This window comes from Glycine soja, chromosome 8, assembly GCF_004193775.1.
Source record: "Glycine soja cultivar W05 chromosome 8, ASM419377v2, whole genome shotgun sequence".
NCBI classification, from domain to species: domain Eukaryota; kingdom Viridiplantae; phylum Streptophyta; class Magnoliopsida; order Fabales; family Fabaceae; genus Glycine; species Glycine soja.
In genome coordinates this window covers 10,485,164-10,506,537 of record NC_041009.1, presented here as the reverse complement: position 1 = coordinate 10,506,537, position 21,374 = coordinate 10,485,164, and the positions used below count along the sequence as shown (strand labels likewise).

The window sequence follows — 21,374 nt, the reverse complement described above, 5'->3', positions numbered from 1 at the left end:
CTCTAATTAATCTCTCTCCTTAAATAATGTTTTGTCTTAGTTAAGCATAATTCGGATAATGGATCTATAATTATAGTTTGAAAATAGAAATAGTTAAATTATCATCCTTTTCTAGGCTAATATGGAAAGTGATATAAAATATTTAAAGTTAAATATACGTTTAATCCCTAAAAATATTTTGAAACAAATTTAATGATTAAGTATTAATAATATAAAATAATTTTATACTATTACTTAATCATAAATAAACATTGATATAACTTTAAAGATAATTATTATAAAAATAAATAAATCTACCAATTTTTAAGGAAGCAAGTATATTCTATAAGTAATAATGTTACTTGAATTAGATAAAATTATTATGTACTAAAAAATATATTTAAACAAATGTTATGCTAGTTTATTTTTTATTTTTTTTGCTAATATTTAAAATTATTTTTAATATGACTTACTGGAATCGGCCTTGTGGTAAGAGTTTAAAGTAGTATCCATAAACAATTTTTTAATACTTGCAAGTATGGGTGTTTTGATTTTGGTAAATTAAGTTTTTGTTTAGTATCCCATAGATTTTTGTTTTTAAAATAGTTATAATGACTTAACTAAGGAGTGTTATGTTATCAAGTTTAAGTTACTTAAAGATGACTGACTTAATAGTCTTATCATTTTCATGGATTATAAATTTTTTAAAAATAATTTTTTTTTAGTTACAAAAAATAGGTTAAATATCAAAATTAAACCACTTATATTTTATAGGTACTAAAAGGATATTTAAGCTTAAAAAAAAAATATTATCGTCATTACACCACGTAAATTCTTCACTCTTTTCTTTTTCTCTTTTTTCGGTGTGATACTCCTTAACTAAAAAAAAAAGTTAATTATCATCATGATTGTCCTATCTCACCCACTTAATATCTTTCCTATGTTGTATCCATTCATTCTAATTCATGTAAATATTTACATCCTCTTATTTTTATTGTTAACAACATAAGTATGTGATTTTCCACTTAAGCATATGTTAAAGTTGATTTTGTCTCCTCTACTTTCAACATGACAACGCTCTCCACGAAGTCATTTTTGATTTGCTTGCCAAAATCGGATGTTTTTAACTACTCAATCATGGGACTATCACAAGATTTCATTATAACTCGACAACGGACAATCACTAAAATCTTGTAAGTATTGTGCGAAGAACTCATATTTCATGGATTACCGTGCCAATAAAAGAGAAAGAGGAAGGGAATGCAAAATTTGTGGTGCAATGACAATAATAATTATTTTTTAAAAAAAATTTAGGCTTAAATAATCTTTTTGATACTTATAAAATATGAATGTTTTGGTTGTAATACCTAATTTTTATTTTTAAAAAAGATACAGTTGAGAATGAGTTGACTACTCAATTAACGAAAATTCACAAAGGACAAATACATATTTGAAAATATAAAAAATTCCGAGACACTAATGTAGATAAATAAAATATAAAGCTTAGGTATCGAAAACAAAACACCCCTGTTTTAAAGATACTCAAACTACTACTCAAAGTAATAGTTATATAAGGGAGTGGAATGACACATGTTCAGCATGTAGAGCGAGTATCCATTTTTAGGTGTCATCATAACAACTCATAACTCAACCTCTGGAGAGTTTGTTATATTATTATTCGTAAATTGTAGGTGGCATAGTTGCAGTTGAAAATCATAAGAGAAAAGAAATTGGATAGTGATTATTTCGGTTCGTTATCGTTGAAACGTTTTTTCAAATCTGGTGTGGTGAATAAAATCACCTTCTCTCTCTCACGCACACACACTTCATCTCTCACTCAAACAAAACAAAATGCAGAGGAGGAACCCTCACACCCCCACCTCCGATCTCCTAACATGGTCCGAACAGCCTCCGCCGGATTCCTCAGCCTCTGGCCACCGCTCTCGCCAGGTTACTACTTCTATTTACTAACTGTTTTATATTTTACAGAAAATTTTATTTAAGCATCGGTTTTGTTGGTTCAATTGAATCTCTTGTGAAGATATATAATGTGTTTGTTTCTCAAATTGCTTATCTACTATTCACAGCCTTCTGATAAAATCGGTGAGGTTCTCCGCGGAAGCCAGCTAACCGCGGCGGAAGAAACACAGAGCCTGACAAAAAAGTAATACTATCATCATCTTTTCTTTTTCAATTCTATCGTAGTGTTGGTTATTGAGTGTGCATTGGATCTGCTATTGTTTGTTTTTGTTCCAACTTTTTAATTGTTTCGTTCTGTGATCCGATTCAGTGTTTTTTTTTTTTATCTTGGAAACACTATGCGGTTTTTATGGGAACGTTTTGAGAAGCCAACCATTGGTCTCCTGTTATTGAAACTTGAAACTCTTAAGAATTGCGTTATGATGAACAATCAACACGAAATTATTTTTGGGAAAATTGCTTATTGGTTCGAATTTGTGTAGCAGGAATTACTGCATGCAGCTGATCGATCACTCATGATTTCGGCTAATTACCAAATTTCTTTTATTTTTTAATTTACATTTGAACCAATTATATTAAAACATCTGACTAATAAAAAAAATGCATTAAAATGTTTGGTACTATTTAGCATTATTACATGCTCATTTAGCATTAAAATTAGTTAATTGAAGGAACTTCTATTACTAGAATATTCTAGGTCCTCCAATAAAATTCTTCTGCATACTTTATAGGACAAATATTGAATGGATCGAATTTATGTTTTCAAAACATTAAATATATTTATTTTTTATTCAATACTTTCTTTACAAAATATTAAGGAAATTTTTAGAAAGATTTAGCATTGCTCTTATTCTTAATTGTTAATATTAAAATTAAAATTTAATTAGAATGTAATAAAAGTATAAGAATTTAATTTTTTACACTGTCTAATAATTAAAAATAATTTCACATATGACTTTCAAAGTAATCAATAGCACTATAAAAATTGTCTGGTCATCCCTCCGTGTTAGTTGAGCAATTTTTTAAGTTTTTCATATTTATTTTACACACTTTTTTACTCTTTTTTTCTTTGTTTTTTTTTTAACCATGTAATGCATAGTTCTATTACTAGTTATTTTAAAAGTTAACAAACTTATTTGATAATTCCTTGGGTAAGATTACTTAATTACACTATATTTATATTCTAATTAAATTCTTACTTTAAAAATCATATTTACTATTTAAAGAGATTTTTATTCAGCTAACAGTAAAAAACTAAAACGTGATAGTACATCAAAATTAAACTATAGTATCTTTGCTACTTGTTAAGTTAAAAGGTCCCTGACTGTTATATAATCTTGTTGTCAAACATATCTTTTCATGTGTTTGACTGTTAAAAGGATTAATTTTTAATCTTTTACTTTCTGTTATTAGCTGTCACGGCTAGATGTTTCTGTTAATTTTTTGGCCTGTTGTGATTGTAACTACCTTGCTTTATTTTTCTTCTTATAGCTTTATGGCAGTTTATATAAATAGGCTTCCAGCCCAATGAAAGAAGTCAAATTCCATCATGTGCATCCAATCATTTTTTTTGTCGTTTTTCTCTTACATGGTATCAGAGTAATCCCGTCCCTTCTTGTTGCTTTCTTTTTCTTCTTCTCGATACTCAGGAAACCCTGCTCAGGATATAAATTGAAAGAGATGACTGGAAGTGGTATATTTTCGGGTAATTCTGAAGATACCACATCAGAAGAAAATTCTGCAAATTCAAGAAACAGAACAAGCATACGCGTATATCAGGTATGCTAGATGGTTACCTTGTTCCAAGGCAATTTGAGATTTGAGCATTGAATATGACTGTTTCTTAAATACCAACTCCATTGTGATAACAGTATTCTTGTTTTATTTCCCTGCAATTGCATCTCAGCAAGCAATGAATGGAATCAGTCAGATATCATTCAGCACTGAAGGAAACATTTCTCCAAAAAAACCAACCTCCCTACCTGAGATAGCAAAGCAGCGTGAACTTAGTGGAACATATCGAAGCGAATCAGTCATGAAGATCAACAAGCAAACATCAAGTGCCAAGACCAAGGAGCTCAGCGGAAGTGATATATTTGCCCCTCCTGAAATTGTGCCTCGTTCACTGGCTGCTGCACACACTTTGGAATCAAAAGAAAGTGAAGACACAAGAAAACCTGTTCCACAAAAAGTGAGCACATCTGCACAAGTTTCTAATGTAAGTATCTTCTAGGCATGAAGACCAATCACGAGTCATATAAATCATTTATATTGGATGAATGTCTACTGAAATTTTATTGTGCTAATCCCGTTGGAGGAATGTCTACAGAAATTTTTATTGTTCTAATCCCGTCTTGTAACATATACATGGCTATCATGAAATTTTTACCTTTGGTGGTGCAAAAATGTCACCTTATGGTTTTCTGAAAGGAAAAATTTAAATGCAGAACAATTTGTCTAATTTTATGAAGTTATAACCCAAGGGTTGTAAATAGTAACAGAAATACGGTTGCAGCTCTGGAAGAATACCATTTATTTGGGGATGTTAAAATTTTCTCTCATTAATGTTTCTTCCCTCGACGTAAATAATAATAAAGAAAATGTTTCTTTCCTTACCAAGACACGAGCCTGTTATGTGTAATCTTGAGTTAGAGCCAAACTGCACATTCATTGTCTTGAAGAGGTCCATCAGTTTGTCTTTGTCTGCATGTTTTTGTAGTTTCCGCGTCAGGTTTCTTCTTAGGTTTCATTTTTCTTCTTAGGACTTTTTGTTGAAACTAGAGATGTGTTTCTCTTTTGTTTTACTATAACGGCACATTCTTTTTTCCTCTAAAATAAGCTGTATATTCATCCATTTCTGATCCATGTGCTTCCTCCTTTAGCTCACGTGCCTTCTCCCTCCTCCTGATGACTACATTTGACCCTAGTTTTGTTATTGTTGCAGCGTGCTGGTGGCCAAAGTAATTTCTCATTCAGTGAAGAACCAGTTAAGAAGATATTAAGAAAAAAAATACATGACCAGAAGTTTGCAGAGATGACAGGCAATAATATTTTCAAGGGAGACGCTCCTGCAGGATCACCGGAAAAACCTTCGAGCAGAGCTAAACTTAGAGAAATGGCTGGAAATGACATATTTGCGGACGGAAAGGCAGAAAACAGAGATAATATAAGAGGTGCACGCAGACCCCCAGGTGGAGGAAGCAGCATTGCCCTCGTTTAAATTTGATTATCTAAATTCGTTCAATTAACTGTGTGCGTTCTATAAATTCCTGAGGTTCCGTGTTTTGACGGGAAGGATCAGTGTGTTGGATTGTCAACATTGTATATTTATGGTATAACCCCCGACACAGAATAATTTGCTTTACCATATAATGGGTACAAACGTTTATTTATGTTGATATACACAGTCATATATTGGATAAATAAAATTGTTGAGATATTTTTTTTAATAAGAAATTGTTGATATACAGAATAATTAGCTTTTTTTTTGGAAAAAATGAAAATTATATTAAATCCAAAATGATACAATAATAAACTGGACATACCCCGCATCTAGAAAAAATCAAAAGTCTCCCTAATACAATAAGGCCTATATCAAGATACTAAAACAAATGCAAGTCTATACATAAGAAACTTAATCTTGCTAATAACCTCTATTACAGAACATTGATAATCTTCAAAAATCAGCAAATATGAGATCTGGTTTATGCTTTTTATGAGATAATTGTTGAGAAGTATATTTGCTGATATATTGTTGAGAAGTAGACAATTATAGTTGCCTTTATTGTATCTAGAACGTCTTTATGTGAAGTGTCATGATATGGTGGTAGGAATAATTGATCCTTAATAACAGTAGTAAAAGACGCAGCAAATATTTTATTATTCTAAAACATATAATTGATCCTTAATAAAGATGTGAAGTGCTATATCTTGAATTTTCAACATTCAAAACATATTATTCTGAAACAGCATGATAATTTATACCCCTCATAAGCAGCGTTAACAGCAAGCCACTGAATTCCTCTGTCCAGAGATCCATAGCAATATCACTCATGATAAGAGGAAAAGCAAATAGCCAAACAAGCAATCCCATGACAACTGAACAGATTAAGAAAGAAAACTTAATCCTCATGTCCAACCAGTGCAAGGAGAATGCTCTGATAGTCTCCAGAAGTGTCACTGGCTATTGCGCGGTCCAGAGGAATGCTGTTTCTTCTTTGGTATTCCTCAGCAATTCGCTGTAAATCAACCTCAGCTCTGGTTGTCACCACTCTAGTAAGGGCCCCTTCATCAGTTCCTAGCTTGTTTATAGCCAGCCTCAAGACTTTTGCAAAATATTTCTCAGGGTAAGTCAAGCACTTAATGGCTGCCCTCAATAATTGCAGATATTCATCTTTTGGATCAGTTTTCAGATCCTGCAGACGCAAGCCAATTGTCAGTTCAACTACGAGTCATCGATTAATCTTATAATCACTTGATGACAATTTCTATCCTGTCTTTATATATATATATATATATATATATATATATTTTTTTTTTTTTGAAGTAAGCCTGGAATATAATCCTTTAAAATGTAGCAATTGATTCATCTAAAACAAGATTATCACTGCAAATCACGTTTCTTAAAGTGAACAAAACATGGTCATATATTCAGCACTATGTCAGCTTAAGTGCTGCAGTAGGTACTCAAGCATAAAGCAGATGTTAGGTTAAAAACATAGAAATGAGTCATAAACAGCCAAAACGTCAATACCTTGTTTATGGCATTCCCGAACTCATTGTTGTACTGATTTAGTGTTGCTGTTAACTGTGCTTTACTCCTTGTTGACAAAATCCTGATCAGGTCCTCGTCGTTGTAGGCCTTCTCTGCAATCTTCTGGTGAAGCAGTTTAGCCTCAGATTTTGCCAATGTCATGTTCACCTCATCCCCCTCATAACGGAATGTGCTCACAAGAGGAACCAATAGCTGTTATTGACGTATCAGAAACAAAGTTTCATCAGATAATAGGGGAAAAAATTTGTGAAAAAAATAGTTATATTAAATGCAATGCATGTTTGGAATCACTTATTTTCCTTTAAGTTGAGAAGGTTTATATACTTTGGAAAATTTTGATTGATGAAGAAATGGCATCAAGCAGAGGCATCAAACTTTGAATATTATGTGCAAATATGCAACTTTTCTCTATCAAGATATAAACAAGTACATTAGAAAGTTAAGGACTTATTACCTTGCGGATGTCCCCTTTAGTATGATAGGCAACGTCTTCTTCAAGGGACTTTTTGAAACGGGCTTGATATGCTTGTTTTGCCTTTAGGAGGTCAAGTGAAGATCTAGTGGAAGCAATTTCCAAAATGACCCAATTGTTTGAAGTCAACATCTTAGTGGCTTCATTTGCTAAAAAGGCATCACGCTCAGAAGGATCCAATGTCCAAACCATCACAGCCCGCTTTTATATTCAAAACATTAAACATTAGACAATATACTAACTTCATAACTGTAATTATCCATTTCCTTCAATTAATATTATCCATATAGAACACTGAGATTGATACTATGAAAATTGATAAATTTCTGACAAATGAAAAAAGTGAGATTTACATAAATAAGCCAAATATCAAAAGATTTAAACTGACCTCAAAGTCACTTGAAAGTTCTTTGTCTAAATCTTTAAGAAGATCTTCTCCATGGGTTGTACTATAAGCTTCACGAATCAACTTACGCTGAGCCGCGTTTCTGTGACCCAGGATTGATATTATCAATCCTTCATTCGTTCCCCACCCTGCGAAGATATGTCAGTGACAACAACTGGATGGACAATCAAAACATGCTGGTGCAATGAGAGAATAAAAAATGCCTCATGCCATGATAAAAACAAAGGAACAAAGTAAGTTTCCTTGTTTGAGAACTTTTGAATTATTCAAAGATCCAACTTCACTATGTATTGATTTTCTGTAATAGTTATCTTCACTTATTTGAGCACTTCTGAACACACACACATACTAATATTAACTATTAGTATTACTGCATTAAGGCTGTGCCAAACATCGTCCCATTTAGTTCTTAAAAAGACAAGATTTACATACTAATTTAGCTTCCTTTTTTTTCTTTTAATTTTTTTCTCCTATGAGTACATATGGGGAAGTTTATTCAACCAAACCATGAGAATGAAGCTTAAATTAAAAAAAATAATCTCAACTATCATCATTCCGGCTTGTATAGTTGTATTCTATCTTGTAGATTGAACTTAAAACACTTATTCTAGGCCTGAGTTGTCTGATATTCATCCAACGGTCACAATTTACTGACTGCGTCAATGTATGAAAAATATAACTGCACCGGATGCGGTTCCACCGTTCCAGCACTCGTCAAGCAGAAATACTAACAGTGATTTCATAAACCAGACACAATAATCTATTCCATGATCTAATTAGTAACAGTTGATATATAATAAAACCGCGCAATCAGATCGTGGACACACCAAAAGACTTAAATACAAACGAGATAGATCGAAAAAATGTAAAACAGATCGATGATCTAACAATTACAAAATAATTGTCAACAAAATGAAAGAAATGAATGAGTGGTCGTAAGGTAACCTTGAAAAGCTTTTCGCAATTGCTCACTGTCTTCCAATGGAGAAGGAAGTTGTGCAGGAACCTTCAACGTCGCCATTTTCGATCACGATCTCTGTGTGCAATATGATGCAGAAAATTCAGAGCAATGTGAGGAGTTGGTGCCAGCTTAACCATTTATATACAAAGATATGATACGAACCTATCATCAACCACAAAGGAAAAAAAATCAAAAAGAAAAATAATTTTAATCATAACCATAATTGGTTACCTGTCTATGATAAGACATTGTTGACTTTTATAACAAAGTTAATTAATAAATACTCAAAGGACGAAACTTAGATATATTTTTTTAAGTGTTTTTTTATGCTATTTAACAATTAGAACTGGTCTACCAAAATAAAAAAGAAAATTAGAACTAGAGTTTCACTTTGATAGTTTTCTAACAAAAGTTTGCATTAAAATGTTACACAAATTATCAAGATGAAAATCTAATTCTTATTGGATAATAGCACCAGTGGTTTGTCAATTTTTTTTATGAGCAAGTGGTTTGTTATTTACTATTTTTTAAATTCGGTTTTATTACAATTTTTATAATTAAAATGCATCCACAGACTATAAAATTTTTATATTCATCCAATTATAAATATTATATATATATATGATAAATTTATTACCTCTTATAATAATTATCCTAAAAATCATTAAAAGGATAATATATTATTAATTGACTGTGTAGTCATTACAATTAAGCTCTAATGTCCATAATAAGAAAAGGTTGGTGTTGCTTACATTATACAATCACGACTATGAAACTTATTATTAAAAAAAAACTTGGTAGATTTATATTACACAGTCAGGTGTTAAAATTGGAATATGGTTACGGTATAAATATTTTATCCTGTCATATATTCAGTTACACATTTTTATGTATAATAATTATCTTAATATATGTATATATATAAATTTCTGATTATTTGATAGTGCAATAATGCATAAAAATAATATTTTATGCATTAATTTAATTTATTCCTAATCATAACTTTTTTCCATGGAAGTACGAAAAACGTGACATAGGCTTCAAATAAATAAAACGTGAAATTGGCTTCAAATGAATAAAACGTGGCATTGGTTGTGCCGGGAATCTATACGTTCAAAATTCAAGCGACGCGTTCTAATTTGCAGGCAAAAAATGGGTGCATTCACTATTTTTTCGGTTTCTTGATCTCCATGCACATGGAATAACCCCGCAATTCTTGACCATCACTATTTTTTTTTTTTTAACTGGGGAAAACAATGTAATAGATTCCAATTTCCAACAACCATGATTTTAGTTTCGAAATGATTAATTGAAAAAATAGCATTAAATTCTAATTCAACAAAAAATAACTAAACATTTATTGCAAAATAAAAGTGAATATAATTTTTTCGAATTAAAAAATTATCATCTGTAATTTATATTTATAAATAAAACTTACTCAAGTTTCCTTTCATTTATGCAAGCTTGTAACTGAGTCTTAGTTATATATCAACACAGAGAGAGGAAACACATAATGAAAACTAGCATTGCTAAGCAATCAAACAAGAGTATACCCTGATCATTTTTTTAACTAAAGAAACTTGAGGAAGCAAAGTAATTTTATGTGTTCAGTGCACTTGAGAAAGTCAAGCTACATCAAGCTAGATTTTTTTATTGTAAATTAATTTGACGTCATAAACTCGTATGTATACAAAATGAAGAATTAAAAATGTTGGTGTTTCTCTTAGATTTATTGATAGTATCAAGTCGTTAGTTTGTCAATGTAAATATTACATTATCAATTAATATTATTGTTTGACAATAAAAATTAAAATTGTTAATAAAAGTAAAAAAATACATATATAAACTAAATTATTTAGCAACTAAAAGTGAAATTAATTAGTCCACACACAGACCCTTCTGTGCAGTTTTTTTTTCTAAATTCAAGCTTGGAAACCTATCGTGCACCAATTGAGGTCATTAAGGTATCAACTTAAAAATGAATTCTTAATCTGATTTTCTTAATAAAATGAACAAACAAGTAAATAGGGGTGAAAAGGAATGAAGGAACTGTTAGAAAATAAAATAAAAATAAAAGAAATAAATGAGAAGAAAATAACAACCTCAAACTAAATAATAAAATAATAATGATAATGTAACTTCAGACTATAATAACACAACATGAATTAACAATATACAACATATAATAAATAAATAAAAAATTTAAAAGAAAAATTCTTAAATAGTCTAAATTGAAACACACAAATCTTATGCTTATAGAAAAAAAAACGTCTCCACTATAAAAATAGGATTGCACTCTTCTCCTAACATATAACAACACGATTTTTTCATAAGAATAAAAAGGAAAAAAATTTAGACAAAAATGTAAAATTATTTTTCTATGTCTTCTAACAATCTTTTCAACCAATTACATATCAATTAACCAACAATATCATATGCACCTTAACTACTAATTGCTTATTCAAGTTGCCTTTCACTCAACCCGAGATTGTTGTTGTTGTCTCTTTTTTTTTTTTAATCAACACAAGATGGTTAAAACCAATATTATCGCATCTCTAATTAAAAAAAATGCAATGCTTAGTTTATTCCATTTACTAAAATTTATCAATTTTTTTTAATCTCAAATTTATCAAATACTATGTACTAAGAAAATTCACTTTTCAATTCGCTTTTAACCTGTAAAGGAGAAGTTGCTACATTTTATTGGCTACTAGTAATTTAGTATTATGCTTTGAAAACATTTCCCCGATTTTCTTATCTTACTTCTCATCTATTTTTCATCCATTGTCATATTAGTCTGATTTCTGCTAGAAAATATAATGGCTGCTGAACATGATTAGAATCTTGTTGAAATCTTAGATGACTATTACAGTATTACTATTATTTTAAAATTTAAATTAAATCACATTTTATTTTAAATTATAATAATTTTAAATTAAATTGTGTTAATTATTACTCTTATGCAATTATCTTCAAAATAAAATTATATATAACTTTATTTTAAATTAAAAAATCTTATCATCTTAAAATAATAATAATATTATAATATAATATTACTATCTTCAACTTTAAATTCAATTTGCGTAAAAAAATTAAATTAAATTAAATAATTTTATTATTTTTGTACTGATTTAATTTATTAAAAGAATATAATAAAGTAATTTTCAGTTAATATGACCAGAACTGTTTCACGATTTTTTTTAATTTTGTTTTAAGAAAAATAAAGAAACGCCGTCGTTTTGATGGCTAAAAAAAAATACAAAATCTGAAAGAAAGAAAAGGCACAGACACGATCGTTAAGTCTCACTCTCAACACCTTCGAACCCTAGCACAGCCCCGTGCCGTCAACTGTCAACCACCCTCCGTCCACCGCACGCGCACCTCGCCACCAACATCCAGCAACTCGCACCAGAACAGCACCTCCCATCGTTGACGCACAAAGTAGCAGGCCGTCGCACTCGCGCCCTCCCGTCCACAGTCGCAGTCGGACCAGCCACCAGGTTGTTGGAGCATGTATCGAGCACTGATTCTGACCTCTGATATTTTTATTATTATTTTATTCTGTTTTGTTTTGGTGGTTCTGATATTGGTATTTTTTATTGATTCAGTTTTAAAATTTTCCATTAAGTGTCCAGTGATTATTATTATGACACATAAGAATGCCTAAATTGAAATACACTGTTTTTGTGAATTCTGATATTTATGTTTTTGTGATTCTATTCTGATATTGGTAATTCCTTATTCCTTATTGATTCAGTTTTAAGTGTGATTATTATGGCTCATGAAAATGCCTAATAAGAGATTGAGGAAGCTTCTGCCAGGAAGAAGTATATCTCCACATAACATTGAATGCCTTGAAATTGGTTGATTTAGCATTGATTGATTGTGATATTATTAATGATTGATTATTGCTATCTGAAAGACTTGTGTAATAATGCTATGATATTTAATTATAAGAAGATTATTATTTTAAGATATTTATATTATTACTAGTGTTTTTTTTAGAAGAATGCTGGTATCATGGTTGGATTTTTACAGTTACTGTGCCGGCTAAAAACAACATTGTTTGCAAACTTCTTTTAGAACTAGTTTTATTCAATGGGATCATATCTCATTAGAAGTGTTGTTTTCAAAGCACAAGAAAGAAGCTGTTGAAACTGTGAAGGCCTAGTTTTATTTTGGCTACATTTATTTTTGAATAAAGTGCCAGATGTGACTTATCTTATTATATTTTTAGAATTCGTTTCAGAAGCTCATATTTGAGAATATTTTTATTTTGTAAGGATTCAATCTCATTTATAATATTTGAGGTATTTCAAACCATTGGAGTTTCTAAAGAAAATTCATATTATTGATATTTTAAAGAATGTTTTTATTACGGGTTGTTATTGTATGAACTATGAAGGACGATACATTTAAGACATCCATTTGAACTGTTTTTTTTTCTTCTCTTATCTGTGTTTGTTGTTTCATAATTTGATTTAGTTTGTGCCTTCTAATTTTTTTCTTCATTTTTCAATGCAGTGATGGGAAAGATGTGCAAGAATAAGAAACAAGCTGGTGGGCATGGACCTCCAAGAGAGCAAACTGATACACAGGAACAAGAAATGGACATAAGGAAGATTATGAAAGATGTTGAAAATTTTAGTAATGTTCATTTTCTATTTTTCATTTTGACTTTCTTTCCCTTTTCCTTGACTGTTGTCTTTATCTTTTCTTTGAATCTGCTTTCTGTTGTTGATGCATTTTGAATATTCAATTCAATAGAAGACAATGCATTATGAAAAGTGGATGATTATGTTCTTGCTTCTTACTATAATATTTCATATAATTAGGTTGGATTTCTTTGGTCTGCTCTGATGCAGATTGATTCGTGAATAGCTGTACAATGCATACTTGGTAGCTGAAATCTTTGATTTTAAAGCACCATGATGATTTATGTGGCTACTGGCTGGATAGATGTGATAGTCTCTTCTTTTTGTGCAAAATATATTATTAATTGAAATTGTCTCAACCTAAGTTTCTAATTAGGATACGTGGCAATGGCTGCAATTTACCACTGTCCTTTTATGTTCTCTTGTAACATTTAGGGTAACGTGTAACTTTTATTTATGTTAATACCGGGATTGAATTGTATAGTTGAATACCAGTTGTATAAATACTCTTGAGGATTCTTTTGTCGGAAATATAAGAGTGTTACTTAGAAATTGTTGAGTAGTATGTGGGCTAAAATTGGTTTTTTGGCATATTGGATGTTTGAATGATAAGAAAATGTTTGGTCCTTTATTTTAATTTTGTGGTAATGATATCCATTCACCTGGTTTTGTTTGCCTTTCTAATTTCCACTATGTCCTGCAAATATGGTATTGCAGTTGCACTTCTTATCATGGCTGCTTATTATTGTATTATTTTCCAGGCTACTCACATATGTCATGGAAAGAACGCAAAAAGATTGAAAATAGGAATGTTGTTTCTCTTGGTGGGAAGGTGAGGACTATTGTTGATGTTCTATTTTGCTTGCCATGTGCTAATGCATAAGGATGCTCAGGAAACAAATTTCTTACTGTTTGTCATTTTCCCATATTTAGCCCCAAAAGAATCAGAGATTACCTTTAAGTGTGGCTCGACCAATGATGAAGAAACAAAAGGAGAGGGAGCAGAAAATGCTCCAAGAGGTAATTAATTTCTATCATTCCCCACTTTTATCCCCCGGTTATTTTTCTGTCTGTCTGCTACTGACATTACTCATATTATATAATAAATATGTACCAACCACTTGGTGGCTTTTAGCGTTTGCTTCTTGGACAATTTGGGGGAAATTTTTTTACCCCCCGTTATTTTTCTGTCTGTTACTGACATTATTTATATATAAATATGTACCAACCACTTTGTTGCTTTTAGCGTTTGATTCTTGGACAATTTGGGGGAAAGCTTGGTGGTAGCAGTAAAAGATCTGCTGGGAAGCACAAGCCAGGAAACAGGGGTCTGAAATCAAGCGAAGGTCATTTTAGAAATGGCATACTCAATGTGAAGCATTTGTTAAATTCAACAGCATCAAGAGATCGTGAAACTGGAACCAATATGTCCAATACATGGAAAGGGAAAGGTGGTAAGAAGAAAAATGGCAACAAGGGTGCTGGTGGTAAGAAGCACCGTTCAGCGCATCCTTGTGAATAACGTGTTTTGGGAATATGGAGGAGTCCTTTTTAATATGTATGACCCTTGGGTAAGCTTTTCAGTTTTGACAGAGAGTGAAATGGATAGAATAGAAAACAGGACAATAATGTCTTGTGTATTCTGATAATTATAAAATTTGAACAAGACCTTGTGTCTTGTTTTGAGTTTTTGTGCTTATCAAACCCACTAGGACATTCGGCGTAGTACAATGGAATAATATATATTCTTGTCCTGTTTGAAGTGTAGTTGTTTTGAGTTGTTTAACCTTTTTCCACAATATTTCACGGAACATAGCTTGCGATTTCAAATAATGAAGATAAGCCATTTCCTTTTTTTTTTTTTAAAAAAAATGCCAAACTATAAACATTTGTGTCGGACAAGAATAAATAAAAAAAAAACTATAGTTGGGTTCCTATTTTTTTTATTTATTTAAAATTAACATTTGTGTGGACAAGTCATCCTTCTGCTAATTTCATTAGTTACTTGACTCAACTATTCTAATTACATGGTTATAGACATATAAGTGAGGGTATGATTTTTCAAGAAATCCTTCTCCGTTTGAGGAACATAAAGGGACAGACAAAAATGCGAAAAAAGGAAAGCCGTCACTGGGGATCGAACAAGAATCTCTGGTTCCGTAGACCAGCGCCTTTTCCATTGGGTCATGAAGTCCTTTTATCTACTGTTTGTGATTAACAGTAATAAAATTAATTCAGTTCTTTTCATTCAAGTTAAGTTGTTCCATTCTTTGCCACCTTTTGCCGCCGAGTGATCGAACCGAACCAACGAACCAGGCTCGCGAGCTGCACTGCAACAAGCTTTTTTGCGCATACAAGTTTGGTGACGACTCACTTCTGCACCGAGCCACCTCCAACTACACTTTTTTTATTATTATTCTCTGCCGGCGTGGCTTTCTTTCTTCTTTTATAAAAGTCATATCATAATCATAATAATATTAATCGAGTTTTCCGCAGAGAAAAAAAGGGGTCGAACGAGTGAATCAGAACATAAGTGAAGACTGCGAATATAGGAACCCAATCCTAATTCTATTGAATTTTTATTTTTAGCGGTGGAAATTCATCATCGATCGCATCTATTCCATAAATAGCAAATAGAAAACAATGGGTAAAAAGCAATCTTTTCGGAGCAAAGCAGCCTACTTCGTTTCTGATCTCACCACTGGTCTTCTCAACCCTATTTCTGACAACAACAACAACAACAACAAACCCCCTTCTCTCCCTCCTTCCGTAAGTTCTCTCTCTCTCTATATTCGCTCTTATTAATTTATTATTCCATTCAATTAATACTCTGTAGTCATTTTTATTATTATTGAATTAATCCTATGTAGTAATTTTAGACACGTTTTTTGTGAAATCAACATGATTGTTATTCAGGGAGAAGAAGAAAAAGAAGATGTGGGTGAGTCAAAGGGTGGTAGTGATGATGTGATAATTGATGGGCCTGATACTTCGTCCTTCACTGCGTTTCTCTATTCTCTGTTGTCTACTTCGGATTCCGGGGATAAAGTTGGTGAAGCTGATAAGAAGAATGATGATGAGGTGGCAGGTGATGACTCTTTACTATCAGACTCAGCCACGAAGGAAAGTTTTGTTGTGAAGAAAAGTTTGTTTTCCAGGAGCAAACATTCACTTGGTAGGGCCATTCACCAAATGGGTGGATTTAGCAACAGGGATAGCAATTACACCGACGAAGGTGGCGTTGAGATGAAGCGCATTGTGAAAGAGCCATTGGCTGTGGCTGTGTCTGGGGTTGGTGATCATCTGCCTCAAATTTCTGAGCCTTCAATGCTTGTTTCCGAGGGTGTGCGAAATGCGGTGTATGCTTCACTGCCGGCACTTATTCGTGGCCGGAAATGGTTTATGCTGTACAGGTATATATGTCTAAGCATGAAGATGAAGATTCATTTGCTGATACAATATTGTGTTGTTCTGTGTATAAGTTTGAAACTCTTGTTGATTAATGTTTGTCTTACCTTTTTGTGTTTTATGCAGCACTTGGAAACATGGTATATCACTTTCAACTCTTTACCGGCGAAGCATGCTTTGTCCTGGAATGAGCTTGCTGGTAAAGTTTCATTGACCTTTTGAAGATTATCAATCTTATGCACGTATTTTTGAATCGTCTATGTATGTTCTGCATTTGAGATTTTTTTTTTACCTCAAACAAACTTCTGTCTTCCCCTTTTTGAGTAGACTAGTTGAAGTCCGTTGGGACATTTTTTTGGTTGATAAATTGAGTATACATTGGATTCGATATGGGTTGTGCATTTTAGTTACTTCCAATTTACTTTAAGGTCAGTTCCAATTCAACAGTCACAAAGTACATATTTACACATGATCAAGCTTTTGTTCATTCAAATTTGGCCGAAGCAGAAAAAAAAACTATTACATTTGACAACAGAAACCTTTTTTTTTTTAAACTTGATGAACCAATGGTTCTGTGGTACCTAAATCGAATTATCTTGCCTTTAGATATTACCTAAAAAGATATTAGCACAAGAGTTCCATAAATATTACTTTTATGTCAAAACTATTTCAGTGTGACCTATTAATAATATATTGTGTTTGTTGAAGGAGATTTAACCTTTCTTTTTTTGGAGTTTATATTTGTGACTTGATTTGAATGTCTGAGTTTACTTTAGATCCCAATTGTTCTGCTAGCCCTGTTTCATTGATGATCGCAGTGTAGTTTGTATATCAAATGTCAAAACTATTTCATTGTGGCCTATTGATAATATAGTGTTGGTTGAGGGAGATTTAACACTTTTTTTTTTGTAGTTTATATTTGTGACTTGATGATTTTGTATGGATGAATGGCTGAGTTTACTTTAAATCCCAACTGTTCTGAGTGTAATTAATAATATTATAGTAGCCTGCTGTAGTTTAAGATGACTGTGTTGAAGTCCCAAATGTTTGTAAGCTTACTGATTAAAACTTTATGCTATCCAATTATAAAGCCACATCTTGGAATTCTGTTATTTTATCATGGGTTGGCTCTCTCATATCTGATTAGAAAAGATATATGTGTTAATGTGTCCTTTAATCGGCAAGACTAATTTCTAATTTTTACTCTCTTCATTCATGGATTGGTTCTCAGTATCAGCTATTTTGTTCCAGGTTGTTGGAGATCGTAAAGGGGCAGTGTTTGGTGGCTTGGTTGAAGCTCCTCTAAGACCATCCAACAAGAGAAAATACCAGGTCCACCACTCACCTCTTTTCCCTACTATCAAATGTTGTTGGGCATTGTCTGCTTCATTTTGCAACATGTTATTTTTTTTCATCTTATTCGCATTAAATTTTGCACAGGGAACAAACAATTCATTTGTTTTCACAAACACCTCTGGTTGTCCTGTTATATATCACCCAACAGGTATCTATTTTTCATTGAGTTTGAATATTCCATTCTTTATCAAAATCAATGATTAGTTTGATCTATTTGTCAATAACTTGTATTGAATGAATAGCTAAATCAAGAAATGAACATTTTATATTTTATTTTTATCTCACAGCTATGTGGAATGAGAGAATTGAAGTTGATTTATTGAGATGAAAAATGATGACAGTTTACCAAAATGAATTCCGTGTGGGTTTTGTGGTGAACCTTTTAGAAATTATTCTATCAAGTACGTTTTATTTTAATAAAACTACCTCTGAATTTGGCTATATTTCATAACACCACCCATTTCCATTTCATTTTTAAATTAAAAAGGCTACATTTGTGGATGATCATGAGATCATTTGATGTCTTGCTAAAGGAAATGTAACTTCTCATATATATAGCCAATCCCCATTGAGGAAGGCTTGATTTTACTTTTCTTTAGAGCAGTGTTGTTAAATGGCGGCACCATGGCGGATTTTTTGCCAACCGACATAGGCAATTTGTGAAGGGAGGCCCTCTATGGAGACACCATAGATAGGTTATGGCAATTTGTGAAGGGAGGCCCTCTATGGAGGCACCATAGATAGGCCGCAGTGTCATGTTTATATGGTGAAATTTTGACCTTCCACCATCCACCATTGATAACATTGCTTTAGAGACACCGATATTCACCATTATTTTTTGTCTGTAAGGCTTAATCTTAAAATCCATTCCCTCATCTGAATGTCTTAAGAAAAATTGATGAATTCTCTGACATGTTTAACAGTGTCCACTAAAAAGTTGATATCTGATTTTCAATCTTCAAGCACTTAATCAACTCAGAAAAAAAAAAAAAAAAAAAGCAGCACTTGATATGCTCCTATTATAATGACCCTGAAAAAGTTGATGTGATATTTTTGTTTGAGATTCAGCAGAGTATTTTTGTGCAAGATTCAGCATCATTTTGAGGCTTACGTTTTGAAACATGATAGAATTAAAATTACACACGTGTGACCCCCGACCCTTGATTTGCATGATTGATGGGAAATGAATATCTGGCTGTTTTGAAATTCCATATACTTCATTTCTCTTTACTAGCTATGCGGAATTAACCGCTACATTGCAGGAGTAAACCGCTACTTCACACTTTGCACCACTGACTTCCTAGCAATTGGTGGCGGAAGTCATTTTGCACTTTATTTGGAGGGTGATCTGTAAGAGCTTTGTTCTTTCATTATGCTATCTTTTCTCCCCCCTCTCTCAAACAAATCATTAGCCTACCCTCTATAGTAATTAATATCATTGGCCTGAATTTTTTTTTTTTGTGGGTTTCATATTTTGGGTTATCTGCTGAAGATTGAACGGATCAAGTTCGGTTTCAGAAACTTATGGGAATCCTTGCCTTGCACATTCTCAAGAATTTGAAGTGAAGGAAGTAGAGGTGCACATAAATCTCCCCAACCGACACAAATCCCTCCCTCACATTCACCTGAGTCCCCCTTTCTTTTTCCCTTGTTTTAGCTGATTAGTTGCCCACCAAATCCAAATTTATTAATTGTAGAGACATTTAATCCAAAAAAAAAAACTAATTAGGAAATGCTCTTTCATCCATGCAGTTGTGGGGCTTTGTATTTCCTTCTAAGTATGAGGAAATAGTGGAATTGAGCAGAACAGAGGCACCTGGGATCTGTCGCTGGTAAATGTCTCTGGATATGTTTCAATGCCTCCCTGTTTGCATTTTATTGAATGGTCATGCTGAGTCATAAACATGACGATTTCTGATAGAAAGGGATGCAAAGTTGATTGATAGACGTTATGGTGAAGAAATTCCATGTAGCATGCTTGTAAATATTAGCAAGGCTGTATACACTATATACAGGTTCATACCCATATTGCAAAATGGCCGATTTTGTGTGGAATAAAAACTGGAGCAAATTCATGTGATTATGAATGATGTTGCTAGTGAAGGAAAACGAAGGATAACCCTATTGCTCAAGCATTGTTGAAGTTAGCTGTTCTGCAAACCAAGATGCTTTAGAAGAAAGAGGATGTCTTTTATATCATGCATAAGATAAGAGGTGTTCACAAATCACAAGGGATATTTTGATAGGCTGGACTATATTTCTATATCTAATGCCAATGCTTCTTTCATATGCAGCAGCTCCATCTCCATATCAGATTTTTTTTTTGCCATGCTGCATCGTATTACATGGTTTTTGCAGTCTGCATGACACACTAAGACTACCTGATATGTAGAGGTAGGTTAGCCAGATTTAACATCTCAGTTCCTTCTGCCCAAATAAAAAGCTAGGCTCTCCATGTACTACTTGTTGGGTAATCAATGCTCACACAAACAAAATTATCCGCCCCCACAAAGTATTGTGAGAACACAACAAAGATTACACAGTAGGAAAAATAACAACAAACGCAAGAATTTAATGTGGTTCGAAATCTCTTGCCTACATCCTCGGAACCGACTCAAAGTATTTCACTATCACAAAAATGATTATAAGATTGTAACTCACCCCAAATAGTGTATCACTCTATAAATCCGAGTACTCCACTTAATAGTTACAAAAAATGATAGCATTCACACAAAGACACTTTTCTCTCAACAAAGTAACTTTGTTACAAAAAATGATAGCATTCACACAAAGACACTTTTCTCTTAACAAAGTAACTTTGTTTCAATCTCTCTACTCACCTTTTTTCATGTGTTGTGTTTTTTTACTAATTTTCTTCTCTATTTATAGTGAAGATTGTCATCAACTATAATAAATAAATTCTCTTAGAAGTTCAAACAAAAATAACTTTTAATGCATTCATTCAACTAAGGTTCATCTAATAAAATATAATTTTTCACTTTACATTTAAGTCACTTAAATCTTAACGATAAAAATTCAATTTTTAATATGTATACATTTTATCTTTTGGCTTGAAACTTTACACTACTCAAAAAGAAAAGAAAAGAAGCTAGCCTCTCGTTAGTTGCACGGTCCAGGCTCTGAAGATCATGATAAAAGAAATGAACCTCTTTTTGCTAAAACTGAAAATTCACCTTCAGTGAGAAGTTTCCAAAAATTGTCCCAAATTTTAACATCTAATGTGTGTAGTCCCCAGAAATTGTCCCAAATTTTAACATATCTAATGTGTGTTTGGATAGGATTATCGTTAGATATTATTTGAACAACTGATTAAGTTTTATGTTTGGATAATGTTAAGTGAAAAATAATCTATTTTGTTTGAA

General features: G+C 32.2%; 4 protein-coding genes across 8 annotated transcripts; 3 read left to right on the top strand and 1 right to left on the bottom strand.

Moving 5' to 3' along the window:
• The first annotated feature begins 1,584 nt into the window (after nucleotides 1–1,584).
• On the top strand, nucleotides 1,585–5,411 carry LOC114421874. The gene is made up of 5 exons (XM_028387977.1): nucleotides 1,585–1,929; nucleotides 2,067–2,143; nucleotides 3,609–3,738; nucleotides 3,866–4,177; nucleotides 4,904–5,411. Exons 1-5 carry the CDS (start codon nucleotides 1,831–1,833, stop codon nucleotides 5,177–5,179), a joined length of 894 nt encoding a protein of 297 aa, XP_028243778.1. The 5' UTR covers nucleotides 1,585–1,830; the 3' UTR covers nucleotides 5,180–5,411.
• Nucleotides 5,412–5,802: 391 nt separating this feature from the next.
• LOC114421872 (annexin D2-like) lies at nucleotides 5,803–8,712 on the bottom strand. Its single transcript, XM_028387976.1, has 5 exons — nucleotides 8,557–8,712; nucleotides 7,594–7,739; nucleotides 7,188–7,406; nucleotides 6,713–6,925; nucleotides 5,803–6,374 (listed from the first exon to the last, which is right to left on the bottom strand). The coding sequence occupies exons 1-5, from the start codon at nucleotides 8,630–8,632 to the stop codon at nucleotides 6,081–6,083; spliced, it is 948 nt and encodes a 315-aa protein (XP_028243777.1). The 5' UTR covers nucleotides 8,633–8,712; the 3' UTR covers nucleotides 5,803–6,080.
• Nucleotides 8,713–11,845: 3,133 nt separating this feature from the next.
• On the top strand, nucleotides 11,846–14,994 carry LOC114421871. 2 transcript variants are annotated; one of them, XM_028387974.1, is made up of 5 exons: nucleotides 11,846–12,072; nucleotides 13,097–13,219; nucleotides 13,989–14,059; nucleotides 14,161–14,247; nucleotides 14,474–14,994. In XM_028387974.1, exons 2-5 carry the CDS (start codon nucleotides 13,099–13,101, stop codon nucleotides 14,747–14,749), a joined length of 555 nt encoding a protein of 184 aa, XP_028243775.1. In that variant the 5' UTR covers nucleotides 11,846–12,072; nucleotides 13,097–13,098; the 3' UTR covers nucleotides 14,750–14,994. The 2 variants fall into 2 exon arrangements, with proteins under 2 accessions (XP_028243775.1, XP_028243776.1); XM_028387975.1 differs by having other exon boundaries at nucleotides 11,846–12,085.
• Nucleotides 14,995–15,223: 229 nt separating this feature from the next.
• On the top strand, nucleotides 15,224–20,578 carry LOC114421870. Of its 4 annotated transcripts, XM_028387971.1 has the most exons (9): nucleotides 15,224–15,996; nucleotides 16,144–16,640; nucleotides 16,762–16,834; nucleotides 17,887–17,967; nucleotides 18,076–18,139; nucleotides 19,254–19,341; nucleotides 19,484–19,568; nucleotides 19,744–19,823; nucleotides 19,913–20,578. In XM_028387971.1, coding segments are annotated over exons 1-9 (1,095 nt in total). In that variant the 5' UTR covers nucleotides 15,224–15,870; the 3' UTR covers nucleotides 19,914–20,578. The 4 variants fall into 4 exon arrangements, with proteins under 4 accessions (XP_028243772.1, XP_028243771.1, XP_028243773.1 ...); XM_028387970.1 differs by having other exon boundaries at nucleotides 19,744–20,578; XM_028387972.1 differs by lacking the exons at nucleotides 19,254–19,341; nucleotides 19,484–19,568; nucleotides 19,744–19,823; nucleotides 19,913–20,578 and adding an exon at nucleotides 18,596–18,989.
• Nucleotides 20,579–21,374: the final 796 nt, after the last annotated feature.

What these genes read in the sequence shown, in the direction of transcription:
- LOC114421874 (XM_028387977.1), top strand. Translation starts at nt 1,831, where the DNA reads ATGCAGAGGAGGAACCCTCACACCCCCACCTCCGATCTCCTAACATGG. An exon ending in ACACAGAGCCTGACAAAAAA is followed by an intron (nt 2,144 to 3,608) that starts GTAATACTATCA and finishes CTCGATACTCAG; the next exon opens with GAAACCCTGCTCAGGATATA. An exon ending in CAAGCATACGCGTATATCAG is followed by an intron (nt 3,739 to 3,865) that starts GTATGCTAGATG and finishes ATTGCATCTCAG; the next exon opens with CAAGCAATGAATGGAATCAG.
- LOC114421872 (XM_028387976.1), bottom strand. Translation starts at nt 8,632, where the DNA reads ATGGCGACGTTGAAGGTTCCTGCACAACTTCCTTCTCCATTGGAAGAC. An exon ending in ATTGCGAAAAGCTTTTCAAG is followed by an intron (nt 7,740 to 8,556) that starts GTTACCTTACGA and finishes ATATCTTCGCAG; the next exon opens with GGTGGGGAACGAATGAAGGA. An exon ending in CTAAAGGGGACATCCGCAAG is followed by an intron (nt 6,926 to 7,187) that starts GTAATAAGTCCT and finishes CGTCAATAACAG; the next exon opens with CTATTGGTTCCTCTTGTGAG.
- LOC114421871 (XM_028387974.1), top strand. Translation starts at nt 13,099, where the DNA reads ATGGGAAAGATGTGCAAGAATAAGAAACAAGCTGGTGGGCATGGACCT. An exon ending in GAAAGATGTTGAAAATTTTA is followed by an intron (nt 13,220 to 13,988) that starts GTAATGTTCATT and finishes ATTATTTTCCAG; the next exon opens with GCTACTCACATATGTCATGG. An exon ending in TTGTTTCTCTTGGTGGGAAG is followed by an intron (nt 14,060 to 14,160) that starts GTGAGGACTATT and finishes TCCCATATTTAG; the next exon opens with CCCCAAAAGAATCAGAGATT.
- LOC114421870 (XM_028387970.1), top strand. Translation starts at nt 15,871, where the DNA reads ATGGGTAAAAAGCAATCTTTTCGGAGCAAAGCAGCCTACTTCGTTTCT. An exon ending in AAATGGTTTATGCTGTACAG is followed by an intron (nt 16,641 to 16,761) that starts GTATATATGTCT and finishes TGTTTTATGCAG; the next exon opens with CACTTGGAAACATGGTATAT. An exon ending in TGTTATATATCACCCAACAG is followed by an intron (nt 18,140 to 19,253) that starts GTATCTATTTTT and finishes GCTACATTGCAG; the next exon opens with GAGTAAACCGCTACTTCACA.